General features: G+C 47.5%; 1 protein-coding gene across 3 annotated transcripts in view; it reads left to right on the top strand.

Moving 5' to 3' along the window:
• Positions 1 to 7,199: 7,199 nt before the first annotated feature.
• Positions 7,200 to 14,369, top strand: part of NF2 (NF2, moesin-ezrin-radixin like (MERLIN) tumor suppressor) — a 128,175-nt gene continuing 121,005 nt past the window's right edge. For 2 of the 3 annotated variants that reach the window (XM_069081608.1, XM_069081609.1), the window contains exon 1: positions 7,201 to 7,374. In XM_069081608.1, the coding sequence (XP_068937709.1) occupies positions 7,261 to 7,374 (114 nt within the window). In that variant the 5' untranslated portion in view covers positions 7,201 to 7,260. Of the gene's footprint in view, positions 7,375 to 14,369 lie in introns of all 3 variants that reach the window. The other variant, XM_069081610.1, reaches the window with a different exon arrangement.

Raw genomic sequence — 14,369 nt, 5'->3', positions numbered from 1 at the left:
TCACAATGCAGCTTAAAGTGATCAATCAACTGACAATTCCTATATTTCCATGACTGTGTACCTTAAGTGAAGTGAATCAAAGATTGTAAAACTTGTTGCTATCACAGAACTCTGGTTCTATACCCCACTAAGTAATTACGACCCCCAAGATTTGAGACTATCAGCTTAAGAGCTGTTCCCACAGGACTCAAGAACACCTGTGCTGTCCTGCACTTGTGGTTTTGCTGTGGGAAACCGCTCAAAACCTAGAAATGATTATGTTGTAATCCACATTGCCCCAAACCCTTCCCACTTGTGATTTATGTATATAAACTCTGACTTTATTCAAGCGTGATGAGCTTTCATTCTCAGGAGAACTGCAGGTTTGCAAACCGAGTTCCTCACTCTGAAATTAATTAAACTGCTACTTGATTGCAGGCACACCTGCCTCTGACCTGCTGTTTTGTCTCTGGCCATTCCCAGGTTAGAGACCAGTATAATAAAATTCTGTTAGTGTTAAGACTGTCAGGTCATTTCTGGTCGTAAATCTTCTCTACTCTGCCAAGTACTATTTTGGAGGAGTCAATCTTGACCCATGGATGGGGAGCTGTTAGGCTACCTTAATATCATTCTTTTGTTGCTTTTGCCTTATCTTTTGAGTACCTTTGGGTTTCTCTCATTAAGCAAAATGGCTTTCCTTCAACATCATAGATAAAAGGCCTATGGCTTTCAGTATTTACTTTTTCATTATTTTTTTTTATTAGCTAAAAGTTGACAGAATTTTGTTTTCTCTCCCTAACTCCCTCCTCTGAAAAAAAAAACCAGTAACAAACTCTCATAACAAATATGAAGTTAAGCAAAAGAAATCCCCACCTTGTCTATGTCCAAGAATGTATGTCCCATTCTGCATCTTGATCTCTCTGTCTTGCTCATTTTGTATCTCAGCTACCTCTCTGGGAGGAAGTGGGTAGCATTTTTCATCCTTGGTCCTGTGGAATTGTGGCTGGTCACTGCAATAATCAAAGTTCTCAAGTCTTTCTAAGTTGTTTTTCCAATGTTGTTGTCATGGTATATAAATTGCTCTCCTGGTTCTGCTGATTTCACTGTGTATCAGTTCATATAAGTCTCCCCAGCATTCTCTGAAACCATTCCTTCCCAATTGACTGGTTTCTTTCAAAGATCATTTTGTCCCAGTAATGAGCTCCAACTCCTGGGTTCAAATCCTGGCTCTTTCATTTACTCCCTGGATGACCCTGAGTGAGTTACTTCCCTTCTGTATGTTTCATCAGTTGTAAAATGAGCACATTGGACCAGAAGGCTTCTGAGATGCCTTCGACTATAGACTGCTGACCTATGGAGTCACTTCTCCCTTCTGGGCCTGTTTCCTTGTCTATAAAATGAGGGTTTGGAACTATATAATTAACTGAGCTCTCTTCCATGATCTTGTGTATGACCTTGGGTAAACCAACCTTCCCTTTGACCTTAGACCTTCTATCTTCTTACTCCCTACCAAGGTTAATCCCTCTACTTGTTCAAGTGACCGTCCCATCTTCTCCATAAAATTTCCCCTTCTGATATGGACAGGCATCTTCCAGATGAAGAAATCAAAGCTATCTATATTCATATGAAGTGTTCGAAATCACTTTTTATTAGAGAAATGCAAATTAAAACAACTCTTGAGTACCATCTCACAGCTAATTGGCTAATGACAAAAAAGGAAAATGTTGGAGAGGATGTGGGATAATTAGGACACTAATGCATTGTTGGTGGAGTTGTGAACTGATCCAACTATTCTGGAGAGCAATTTACAACTATGCCCAAAGAGCAACCAACTGTGCATACCCTTTGATCCAGCAATACCACCACTAGATCTGCATCCCAAAGAAATCATAAAAAAGGAAAAGGAACTATATATGTAAAAATGTTTATAGTACCCATTTTCATGGCAGTAAAATATTGGAAACTGAGGGGTCTCCTATCAATTGGGAAATGGTTGAACAAGTTGTGGCATATGAATGTAATGGAATATTATTGTGCAATAAAAAATGATGAACAAATTTCAGAAAAACCTGGAAAGAAAAACTGATGCAAAGTGAAAGGAGCAGAACCAGGAAAACATTGTACACAGTAACAGCAACATCTAAGACAATTACAAAGGACTCATGATGGAAAATGCTTATCCACATCCAGATAAAGAACTGATAGACTCTGAATTTAGATTGAAGCATACTTTTTCCACTTTTTTACATGTTTTTTTTTCCTTTTGGTCTATTTCTTCTTTCACAACTCTGACTAATATGGAAATGTGTTTGACATGATTGTACATATATAACCTATATCAAATTACTTACCATTTTAAGAAGAGGGGAGGGAAGGAAAAAAATTGGAACTCAAAACTTTATAAAAATGAATGCTAAAAATTGCCTACATATAATTGGGAAAAAATAAAATACTATCACAAAAAAAGATCTCTCCCTCTGTCAATCTCTACTCATTCACTTATTTTAAATCTCTCTGTCTGTTGGCTCCTTCTCTGCTGCCTATGAACATGTCCATGTCTCCTTCACCTTCCAAAAAAACCCTACTTAATCCTTCCATTCTCACTATGATTGTATGTCTCTTCTGTCTTTTGTGGCTAAACTCCTTGAAAAGGCCTTCTTATAACAGGGGCTTCCACTTTCTCTCATCTCATTCTCTTCTTAAAGCCTTACTTTATCATTCCACCAAAACTATTCTCGCCAAAATTACCAGCGATCCCTTGATCCAATGGCCTTTCCTCAATGCTCATTGTCCTTAACCTCTCTGCAGTCTCTGGCACTACTTAGATCACTCTCTCCTTCTGATACTCTCCTCTCTAGGTTTTCAGGACACGCTTCTCTCTCTCTCTCTCTCTCTCTCTCTCTCTCTCTCTCTCATATTCTCTCCTGGTTCTCCTCCTCCCTCTCTGTCTCCTTTGTTGGATCCTCCTCCAGATCATATCCTCTAACTATTGGTATTCTTCTGGGTTCTGACCTGGGCTCTCTTCTCTTCTCCCTCTATAGTGTTTCACTTGGTGATCTCACCAGCTCCCATGGATTTAATTATTATCTCTTGGGGTGGCTAGGTGGTACAGTAAATAGAGCCCTGGAGTCAGAGGACCCGAGTTCAAATCCAGCCTCAGACACTTAACACAAAACTAGCTGTGTGACCTTGGGCAAGTAACTTAACCCCAATTGCCCTACTTCTCCCCTCCAAAAAAAGCAAAAAACAAACAAAAAATTCTCTCTTTCTTGATGATTCTGAAATACAACTATGGTTGACCTCCAATCTTGCATTTCCAACTGCCTTTCAGATATTTCTAGCTGAAGGTCCAGTAGATACCTTAAACTCAATGTGAACTCAAATTGTACTCATTCTTTCCCCTTAAACCTTCTCTCCTATCCTACCTTCCCTGTTACTGTAGAGGGTGTCCATCTTACCTCAGGCTCACAACCTGGGAATCATCCTGGATTCCTCACTATCTCTCACCCCCATCCAAGTTGTTGCCAAGACCTTTCAATTTCACCTTGCAAAGTTTCCCAAATATACCCCCTCTCTCTTCTGACAATTCCACACACCCCCTCCCCCCCCCGTGCAGGCATCACCTCACATCTGGACTTGATCCAGTGACACTGGCCTCCTGGCTTTTACACAAGATACTCCATCATTTCTTGGCTCTGGGCATCTTCTCTGGCTGCCCCCATGCCTGAAATGCTCTCTCTCTATTCCAACTACTGACCTCGCTGACTTCCTTTAAGTTCCAGCTCAAATCCCCCGTCTACAGGAAGCCTTCCCCAGCCCCTCTTAATTCTGATACTTTCTCTTTGTTAATTATTTCCTATTTATCCTGCACATAGCATGCTTTGTGTATGTAACTGATCGCCTAACCCTCTCTTTGTCCAACCCCCCTCTGTCACACTTCCTCCTCTGTAAAATGAAGGCAGGGACTTCAAAGTCTGAGCTTGCTTCTAGTTCTGCTCCTATGACATTTCCTTTCTCATGGGCTTTTTGTGAGAAAAGTGCTCTTTATAAATGACGACTATTCCGACTGCTTCCCTCCATTACCTTGGCCATCAGACAGGGAGTGGCCAGACAACTTGTGGTCCATGAAGTCAACACTTATCCGTGAATGTTGTAATGGAATATTCCTGAGTTGGAAGAAATGGCAAATTTGAAGAATGTGGAGATGTATAGCATAAAACAAAATGAAGTCAGCAAAAACCAGGAAAACAATCTACATGTGACTTCAAAAATATAAATGAAAAGAACAAAAGAGCAGAGATCAAACATTGTGTAGTTGCAATAACCAAGCTTATCCCCAAAGAAGACAAGCCAGACCTGGGACAGGGAACCTGCAACCTCAGGGCCCTGTGACTGTCAAAGAGCCCCACTCAAGGACCTCGAGGGCCACAGGTTCTCCACCCTGAGCCAGTCAACAAGCATTTATTCAGCACTTTCTATTAGCCAGGCACAGTGCTAAGAGTTGGAGATACCAAGAAAAGCAGTACCATCCCTGCCCTCAAGGAGCTCAAACTCAACATGCAAATAACTCGGCCTAGGTGGCACTGCAGATAGAGTGTTGGTCCTGGGGTTAGGAAGCCCTAAATTCAAATCTTGCCTCAGACACGTGCTTGTTGTGTGACCCCAAGCAAGACACTTTGCCTCTGTCTGCCTGAGTTTTCTCAACAGTAAAAAGGAGATAATAACAGCAGCTATGATGAAATGAAATAACGTGTAATATGCCTTGCATTTAAGTATTTTGCTTCAGGCACTACATAAATGTTAGCTATTATAATTATTATTTACATACATGATGTGTCTATGTGTGCAGCTAGGTGGCGCTGCAGTGGATAGAGCAAGGGGCCTGGAGTCAGGAAGACCAGAGTTCAAATCCAATCTCAGGCACTTACAAGCTGTGTGACCCTGGGCAAGTCACTCTACCCTGTTTGCCTCAGTTTCCTCATCTGTCCAATGAGTTGGAGAAGAAAATGGTAAATGCCACGGGAACTTCCGGAGCAGGACTGTTACATGGTCAGGTCTGTGCTTTAGGACTGTCGACACTTGTGAAATATGGAGCCACGGGAGGGAGACCAGATAAATACAATCACAGACAAATCATCTCACTCTCTTATGAGGATCCCTGGTGATGCATCCCCAAGCAAAGGACAACTCATGTTTTGTAGTTTGGTGTTAACAAGGTGCTCTCTCCTCACAACAGCTCCATGAAGTAAGTCATGCCATTTCATGATGAGGAAACTGAGGCCAGCTGCTAAGAGCCAGACTGCAATGTAATTCAACAGAAAACTATGAAGTCTGTCCTCCCTGCAAGGCACTGGTCCGGGCACCGTGGTTTGGTATGGCTGACTCATTTCAGCCCTGTCTGACTCTCTGTGACCCCACCTGGGGTTTTCTTGGCAGATACTGGATCGGTTTGCCGAGCCTTCTCCAGCTCACTTTTACTGATGAGGAAACTGAGGCAAATGGGGTTAAGTGAGTTGCCCAGGATCACAAATTTAGTGTCTGCTGCAACTGCTTGTCCTTTGCTCTCAAAGAGGACCATGACATCAGGGAGGTGATGCCATGATGTGTAAGTGAATTGGATTTAAGTGAGTCGTTTCAGCCCTGACTCTTCATGACCCCATCTGGGGATTTCTTGGCAAAGAGACTCCAGCTCCTTTTACAGATGAGGAAACTGAGGCAAACAGTGTTAGGTGACTTGCCCAGGGTCACACAGTTAGTAAGTGGCTGAGGCCACATTTAAAGGCAGGAAGTCTTCCTAATTCCAGGATCTGCACTCTGTACACTACGGCACCCACGTAGCTGCCCCGCTGTGGATGCAAAAACACAATGAAAGGTCCAAGTCTTCAAGAAACAGGCCCTACCCTCAAGGAGCTTACATTTTATTAGATGAACGGAACACAACATGTATACTCACAAGCACAATACAGAAGCATTGAGAGAGGAACATTGAAGGGGGAAGGGGCAGGGGAGGTGTCTCAGACGGGGCGGCACCCGTGTTGACCCTTAGTAGTAGGTGGTGCTGTAGCTTGTGCTAAGCCTCCAGTCATGAAGATCTGAATTCGAATCCTGCCTTAAACAGTGACTTGGCGCATTTTCCTGTGTAAATCACTTCACCTTTTTCATTCTCTGTTTTCTTGTCTAGAGAATGGGGATATTCCTCTCCAAGAGGGGTAAGAGAATCAAAGGAGAGGGCAGACGGGGATCACGTTGTAAATCTGCTGTAAGTCTTCTTTCCTCGCCAATAAGTCCAGAGGCAAAGTAAGGATGCTCACTGTCTCTGCTACCTGGAAAATCTTAAAAACCCTGGTAGCAGTCGCAGTAGGAGCGGTGGTGGGAGTAGCAGCAGCACCGGCAGCAGTAATGGAGGCGCTACCTAAACGGTGCCTGGGTTTTGGAAGGAAAACCCTGGCAGGAGATCACGGAAAAGGAGTGCATGGCTGGGCAAAAGCGGGAGGACGCAACCTGAAACTCCGGCAGAACGGGCTTTCTCCCCGGCCACGCCCCTCCGCATACCAGGCGGTGACGTCACTGCCACGCCCCCACCCACCGCCCTCGCCCAGTCGGCCCCTAGCCGCAGTTTGCTCCTCCCCCCCCCCCCCCCCCCGATGGAGGGAGAGGAACCCAGGGGAACAAAGGCGCCCGGAGCGACGGCCGCCTCGACCACTCAGCGCCGAATCCGGGCTCGCCACTGGCCGACCTTCTCCACGGAGGCCGAACCGAGTGGCGAGGCCCCGCCTCCGCCGGGCTGGGGGCGGGAGAGGGGCGGCTGGACCAATCAGAGCGGGGCTCGGTTGCCGCCAGTGCCTCAGGCTACGGGTCGAGGGCGCGCGCCGAACGGACTGGGCCCGGGCCGTGCGCCCCCGGGAGCGCGCGCAGCCCCTTCCACTCGCTCGCGTGCCCGTTCGGCCGCCGTTCCTCCGAGGCGGGACCGAAGAGCCGGCAGCGGAACGTGGCCAAGCCTCTGGGCCCGCCGAGAGCCTGAGCAGCAGCAGCCTCTGGCCACCGCCCACCGCGGAGGGGGCCCGCCCCCGCCGCCCGGGGCCCCGCGGGGTGGGCGGCCGGCCCGGGCCGGGGTCTGGGGCCCCGAGGCCCGAGGCGGCGCGGCTCCGCGCAGGCGCCATGAGGCCCCCCGGCTCCGCGCAGGCGCCCTGGCGGCCCTGAGGCCTGGGCCGCCCGTGGGCTGAGCCGGGCCCGGGCCAGGGGGCGCGCCGTCCCGTGCCGGGCCTGGGCCGGGGCCTCGCCATGGCCGGGGCCATCGCGTCCCGCATGAGCTTCAGCTCCCTCAAGCGGAAGCAGCCCAAGACGTTCACCGTGCGCATAGTCACTATGGACGCGGAGATGGAGTTCAACTGCGAGGTAACGCGCCCGCCCGCCCCCCCGGCACTGCTTGAGCGCCGCCCGCCAGGGGGCGGGACGTGGGAGCCCTCCCGGCGGGGGCCGCCCTCTGCGTGCGGGGCCTCCTCAGTGGCGTGGGGGCGCCCCGCGGGACGTGTGTGTCCGAGTGTCTGTGCGCACACGAGCGTGGGTGTACGTGTTCCAGCGCAAGCGTGGCATAAGCATGTAAATATACGTACGCGCGTATCTAAGTACATTTGTGAGTCATTTCAGGGCTGTGCAGCTGCCCATGACCCCAGGGTCAGGTGACTCGGGCAGGGTCACACAGCTAGGACGCGTTTGAGGCCAGATTTAAACTCTGCATTCAGCCCAGGTGCCCTATCCACGGTGGGCCTAGCTGCCCATACATAAGTATGTAAGCACACACACGTAAGTGTAAGGGTGTGCACCTATGTGTGTATGGATAGTGTGACAGCCTGCGTGTGTGCACGCTGGTGTGCGTGTGCGTGGGCTGGGAAGAGCGCTCTATTTGGGCCTCCCATGGCTCGCTCCCCTGGTTCACTAAACATCACCCGGCCTCCTGGAGCTGACCTTCATTCCATGAGAGATACACAGATAAGGAAATGTGAAGTATTTGGAGAGTTGACATCCACACTGACCCATATGTGACAAGCGGCAACACCGGCAAGTGGCCAGGCCCCCTCTGTTTGAAGACCCCCCCTAGGATGGGGGCCCTGTTGCTCCTCTAGGGGAAAGAGAATTGGGCTGTAATGAAGAGAGCCCTGGATGGGGGCTCAGGGGGCCTGACTCCGCTGCTTGTTACTTGTGTGACCCGGGACAAGGTCACCAAGCGTCTTTCTGGGCCTCACTTTCCTCCTCTGTAAAGAGAGCGAGAGGCAGGTGAGAGGGCTGGGTTGGTATGTCCTGTTCACGTTGCCCAGAGAGTACATGGAGTGAAACATCCAGAAAGGCCAGGAGATCCTGCAGGGGGTGAGGAGGGGGGTGTTTTGCTAGCTCAATCAGGGTGGCTTGGGGAGGAGAGAATGTAATAATGACACCGTTGGGGAGCTTTTAGATCAGTGAGGTGCTTTGTACACACCCTCCTAGTCTGGTCATCCTCACTTTGTGCTGTTTGGCCAGGGGACTGCAGGGTCAGGCATGGCTGGAGTCTACATATTGGGCCACATTGTCTCCTGACCCCGCCAGCTATAGGCCCCCTAGCCCAGCCCCTCACTTTACAGTAAGAGAGGTGGTTTGTCCATAGTCACAGAGCTAGGAAGTGTCAGAACCAGGACTGGAGGCCAGGTCTTCTGATTCCCAAATTCAGGGCCCTTCCTACCATGCCCTGCTGCTCTGTGGAGCTGGGAGAGGCCCTAGTCCTTTCTTTTGCGCATGAGGAAACTGAGGTAAACAGGGTTATGTGACTTGGGTCGAGCAGCTAGTAAATGTATGAGGCTGGCTTTGATCTTAGGTCTCTGCCTGCAGAGACAGTGTTCTACCCACCATCCCCCTGGTGCCACCTAATGATGGTAATGGTACCTGCCTCACAGGGTTGTTGTGAAGATTAAATGGGGTAGTATTTGTAAACAGTTCTGAGCACAACGTTTGGCACATAGCGCAGTATAAATGTTAGCAGTTATTATAATTGGCAGTATATAGTAGTTTTTTTGTAGAGCGTGAAAGAGAATTGTCTCTAGCTTGGGAATAGGGAATCGGCTTTAATGGAGTGGGTCTCATGGCCTGGACCCCGTAGTCTCTGCAGGGGCCAGGGGAAAAGAACGTGCACGTCAGCAGAGTACAAGGCTTGTGTGTGATCTTCAGTGTGTCTTTATGATCGGGTGACGGTGCAGTTTTTCCACAGGCGAACTTTGCATTTGGAAGCTCTGACCTGGGAGAAGCCAGCAGTTGAGTTAGCCTACATTTATTGAGAATCTGCTTCGTGCCAGGCACTGTGCCAAGCACGGGGGGGATTCAAAGAAAGGTAAAAGACAGGCCTTGCCCTCAAAGTGCTCCCAGTCTAATGGAGGAGACAACACGCATATAGCTATGGACAGTCCTGGGTAAATTATAGATAATCCCCTGAGGGCAGATAGCAGCAATGAAGGTGATCTAGAGAGGATGAGATTGGAGCTGGAACCTGAAGGATGCCAGGAGGCCAAAAGGCAGAGATGAGGAGGGAGAGCATTCTAGGGAATGAGAGGCGGCAGGTGAAGTGTTTGGATTTGGGAGCTGGAGCGTCACTGGGGAGGAATACCAAGGAGACTGGGGTCCCTGCATCCAAGGGGTCTAGGAAGGAGCCAGGCTGTGGAGGGCTCCAAATGCCAAAGGGACCCTTGTAAAGTACTTGGTCCTGGGGGTGATGGGGGGCCTCCGGAGTGTAGTGGGGGAATGACATGCTGGCATCTTTTCTGGTGTCTGAATGGAGGATGGATTGGAAGGGGAGAGAGTGGCGGCAGGTGGATCCCCAGCAGCTGTATCCAGGAGGGAATTCTTCCTTGTAGTTTTATCTATAACATTCATATCTTGGAGATGAGAAAGTGGTGTCATGCACCTCATTTGTCAGAAATTATACAAGTGAGGTATTTGGGGGAAAGAAATTAAACTCCCTGACAGTGGCCTAACGTGGCACCTTCCATATAGCAGTCACTTAATGTATGTTCATTAATTGATCATAATCATGAAAACTTGATTTTAAAAGTGTGGTGAGATGTTTTAGCCTAGAGTTAGACTGAGATAAAGGGAAGAGGGCTTGTTTCAGAATAAACTTTTGTTTTCCTTCTTCCAAAGTCCTGCTTGTGGTTTGGAACATCCTTCCTTCTCCACTCAGCCTACGACCTCCCTGGCTTCCTTAAAGTCCCAACTAGAATCTTTCCTCCTCTGGAGAGTTCTCCTCTGAACTCTAGGGCCTCCCTCGGTCAAGTATTCTGTTTCTCTTCCATATGGCATGTTTGCATCTTGTCTCCCCCTCAGACTGGGCAGTTCGGGCTTAGTTAGATACGAGCCTGGTGATGGATTGGCTGGCTGTCTGTCTCTTGAGGCCCAGCCTAGCTAAGACAGGCCCAGCAGATATGACCATAGAGCGCTAAGTTTTTTGACCGTGTGGACACTGTAAGACCATTTATTTAGAGTGGTGGCAGGGTTGCAGACTCCTTCAGTGAAACCACCTTCACTCCCTGAAATATTTGACCTTTGTTCTTGTGCTCCCCCTTAAGTACAGTTGACACCTGAAGGTAGAAAGAAAATACCAGTTATAGAAAGGGATATAGTGGAGGTATTAGGAAGGACCAAGAAGGGCCATTCTCATTGACTGGCAAATCCCATACAGCGCCTTCTTTCTCAGTGATCCCAGATTTGGGGCAGAAGAAATCTGGCGAGGGGGGCCACAAAACTGTCACATGTGAAGTAACTTAATAATTATCTTCAGATATTAAATCGTTGTCTTTTGGAATCCTCCAGAAAGCAGAGTAAAAGCTAGTGAGAGGCACATAAAGGAAGCCCATTGTGACTCAGTTCCAGTTCCAGAACCCTTAGAAAGGCAATAACGCACTGTTTGCAGAGATAATGATTTCCTTGTCTGTGGTGAGGCATCTGCTCATCGGGCTTGTTGTAGAGCACCTTCACGGCCCGTGGCTAAGTTGGACTGAGTGACCTCCAAGGCTCTTGCAGTTTTTTTAATTCTATGAACAGAATGTTCTTTTAACAATTTGTTTGATTAGTAGATTTCATTGAGTCCATGATTCTTAACCTGGTGTCTGTGGGTATAGATTTCTAGGGGTCCATGAACTTGGCCAGTAGAATTACACCTTTATTTCTTTTTTTAAAATTTTTTTACTTTTAGTTTGCAACATTCGGTTCCACAAGTTTTTGAGTTCCAAACTTTCTCCCCCTCCCTCTCCTTCTCCCTGCCCCCCATGGTGGCATGCAGTCTGATATAGGTTCTACACATACCTTCACATTAAATATTATTCAGGTTGTAAAGAAGAATTATAACCAATGGAGTGAACAACGAGAAAGAAGGAACAAAACAGCAAAAAGAGAGAGAGAGCCAGTCGTTTGCTTCCATCTGCATTCAGACTCTGTAATTCTTTCTCTGGGTGTGGATAGCCCTCTCCATCATGAGTCTTTTGGGGTTGTCTTATAGCAGGGCATTGCTGAGAGGAGCCCGGTCTATCAGAGTCAGGCATCACAGATACGATGTGTCTGTAATTTGTACAGTGTTCTCCTGGTTCTGCTCCCCTCACTCAGCATCAGTTTCTATGTCTCTCCAGGTTATTATGAAGTCTGTTTGTTCCTCATTTCTTACAGCACAATAGTATTCCATTACATTCATTTACCACACTTGTTTAGCCATTCCCCATTTGAAGTATATCCCCTTGATTTTCAATTCTTTGCCGCCCCAAAAAGAGCTGCTATAAATATTTTTGTACATACAGGTCTTCCTCACACTTGTATGATTTCTTTGGGATACAGCCCTAGAAGTGGTATTGTTGGTTAAAAGGTATGAAATTATTTATAGCCCTTTGGGCATAGTTCCAAATTGCTCTCCAGAATGGTTGGATCAGTTCACAACTCCACCAACAATGCAATAGTGTTCCATTTTTCCCACATCCTCTCCAGCATTTATCATTTTCCTGTTTTATCATGTTAGCCAATATGAGTGGTGAGATGTGGTACCTCAGAGTTGTTTTGATTTGCATTTCTCTGATCAATAGTGATTTAGACCTTTTTTTCATATGCTTCTAGATATCTTTAATTTCTTCCTCCGAAAACTACCTATTCATATCCTTTGACCATTTTTCAATTGGGGATACACCTTTATTTCAATAGAATGGGTTTCCTTTGTAATCCTGTGTATTTGAAACATTTGAAAACAGGCTTCTGAGAAGGGTCTGCCAAAGAGGTCCAAAACTCTAAAAAAAGATTAAGAACCCATGGATTAGAAAGTGAGCTTCTGGGCTTTGACAAGTTGTTTCATCCTGAGATTTCTAGGGGAAATAGGTGTTTGCAGAGTGCTTTTGAATGTCAGTTTGAAAGCAGCTGAGTGTGATAGTCGAGGGTGCTCTGAAGACGGCCGACTTTTTGCTTGTTCTGCGTTTCCAGAGCAGGGGGGTCATTCAGTGACACCCTTGGCAGATGGGTTGTGGACCAGAGGAACTCTCAGCTAGGTGAGGTTCAGTTGAGCTGGCTTTCTAAGAAGGATTAGATTTCACAATGTGGGCAGTGTGTGATTCAGATAAGTGGGAGCTAACAAGTTCCTGCTTTTACTGAAGAGAATCGAGGCCCAGCCCTTCCACCGTCCCCAGGCTCCTGTTCTTCTTTGAATCACGTGGCATGTTTAGCTTGCTGCTTTGAAAGGGTTGTTACTTTGGTTTAGTCACTTTGAGAAATAAGGTGCTGCCCATAATTTTGCCATTAAATGGTAGTTAACCTTCTTCAGAGATTTTTCTCTGATAATCAAGAACAAGCCAACTTTTTGAGAATTCTCCAACTGGAGTTTTAAGGGATTCCCAGACTGCTTGTTCTATTGCAGACAAATGCCTGGTTTGGTACTTTGGGTGGGCATTCCATCCCAAAGCAGATGCAGTCTGCTTAAAGCTGCAGATCATACCTGCACATGAGACATGTTGTGAATGGGCAGCATCATCCATGACCCCAGGAACACCGAGTGTTAATAAGTGACTTAAGTTAAAGGAGTGTCGTGAGGTTTAAGTACCTGGTCCAAGGTGGCATAGATAGTAAGTGGCAAAACCAGGATTTGAACCTTGACCTTCCAAATCTCATGTTATTTCTGGAACAAATTCTGTATTTAATTGCAAAATTCAAAAAACTCTCTTGTAGAGCTTCCATTGACTACCTTCCAGGAGGGCAATGATTTTCTTTGAAACAGCTTTGTTCTGAGTTCTAGCCCCATGTATGCACATCCCCTAGGTGGCGTGGATACCTTTGGCTGAGAAGGAAGAAAGGAAATAGAGCTGGGAAAAGGAAGCTGCATATGGTACAGAGGTGGGCGTCGGCAGCCGTTGTTGGCACCTCCTTGCCTGTGCCCTTCCCTCTTATAAAGCTGCCAGTCACCTCAGATTTATTAAACACTTACTCTGTGCCTGACGTTGGGCTAACCCTGGAGGCTACAGAGAAAGGCAAAAACAGCCTCTGCCCTTGTAGTGGTGAAGACACGGATGGCAATAACTGTTCATACTAGGTATCTTCCAAGTGAGTGGAAGGGGAGCTCAGAGGAGGAGACTAGGGAGGGCCTTGAGCCTTGGTTCTCTTCAGCTTCCCAGAACTGCTTTGACCCTGGGGTTAGAGATTTAGGCTGGAAGGGACCCTCAAAGTCATCCAGCTCAGCCCCTCATTTTACAGATGACGAGCGTGGTGCCCCGAGAAATGAGAGGACTTGCTTGGGGCCACACAGGCAGGATCTGAACCCTGGCCTCCCTCTCTCACTGTAGTTTCTGCTTCTTATGTGGAGTGAAGAAGGACCCAGGGTTCCCAAGTTAGTCAGAGCTTGGTGTGAAACTGGCGTCCTATGACATGATTGTGGAATTCTTCATCTAGCCATGACCCAGATGGCCTGGAGATGCTCTAAGCACAGCTCTTATTGTATACATCATATGCCTGCCCATTCTTGCCTTTCCCTCTTTCTTGGTATTGGTCCTGGCCCGTGTCAGTGTGAGTGGGTATTGGACCTGGCCAGAGAGAGAGAGAGAGAGAGAGAGAGAGAGAGAGAGAGAGAGAGAGAGTGTGTGTGTGTGTGTGTGTGTGTGTTTGCGTGCGTGTTGGAGGTAGGATTTGGTGGGCCACCTTTGTTTTGGAGGTATCTGTTGCTGGCCCAGTTTAGTGGATGGATGCCATCCTTTTCAGGCTGCTCTGGCTTTCCTCTGCTTTTCCTCTGCTCTCTAAAGCCCTTCTTGTTAAGCCATTTGGTGAGGCCTTCCTGTAAGTTTGCCAAGGTAAAGCACCTACTACTTTTGGCATCAACTGGCTCATTTGGTTCTGTGAAGCCCTTGTATGTCCTC

This window comes from Petaurus breviceps, unplaced genomic scaffold, assembly GCF_028583685.1.
Source record: "Petaurus breviceps papuanus isolate PSGF00001 unplaced genomic scaffold, PetGlider_PUasm1.0 99, whole genome shotgun sequence".
Lineage (NCBI taxonomy): Eukaryota > Metazoa > Chordata > Mammalia > Diprotodontia > Petauridae > Petaurus > Petaurus breviceps.
Note: the sequence above shows the minus strand (reverse complement) of the source record. Positions and strands in the feature narration are given on the sequence as shown.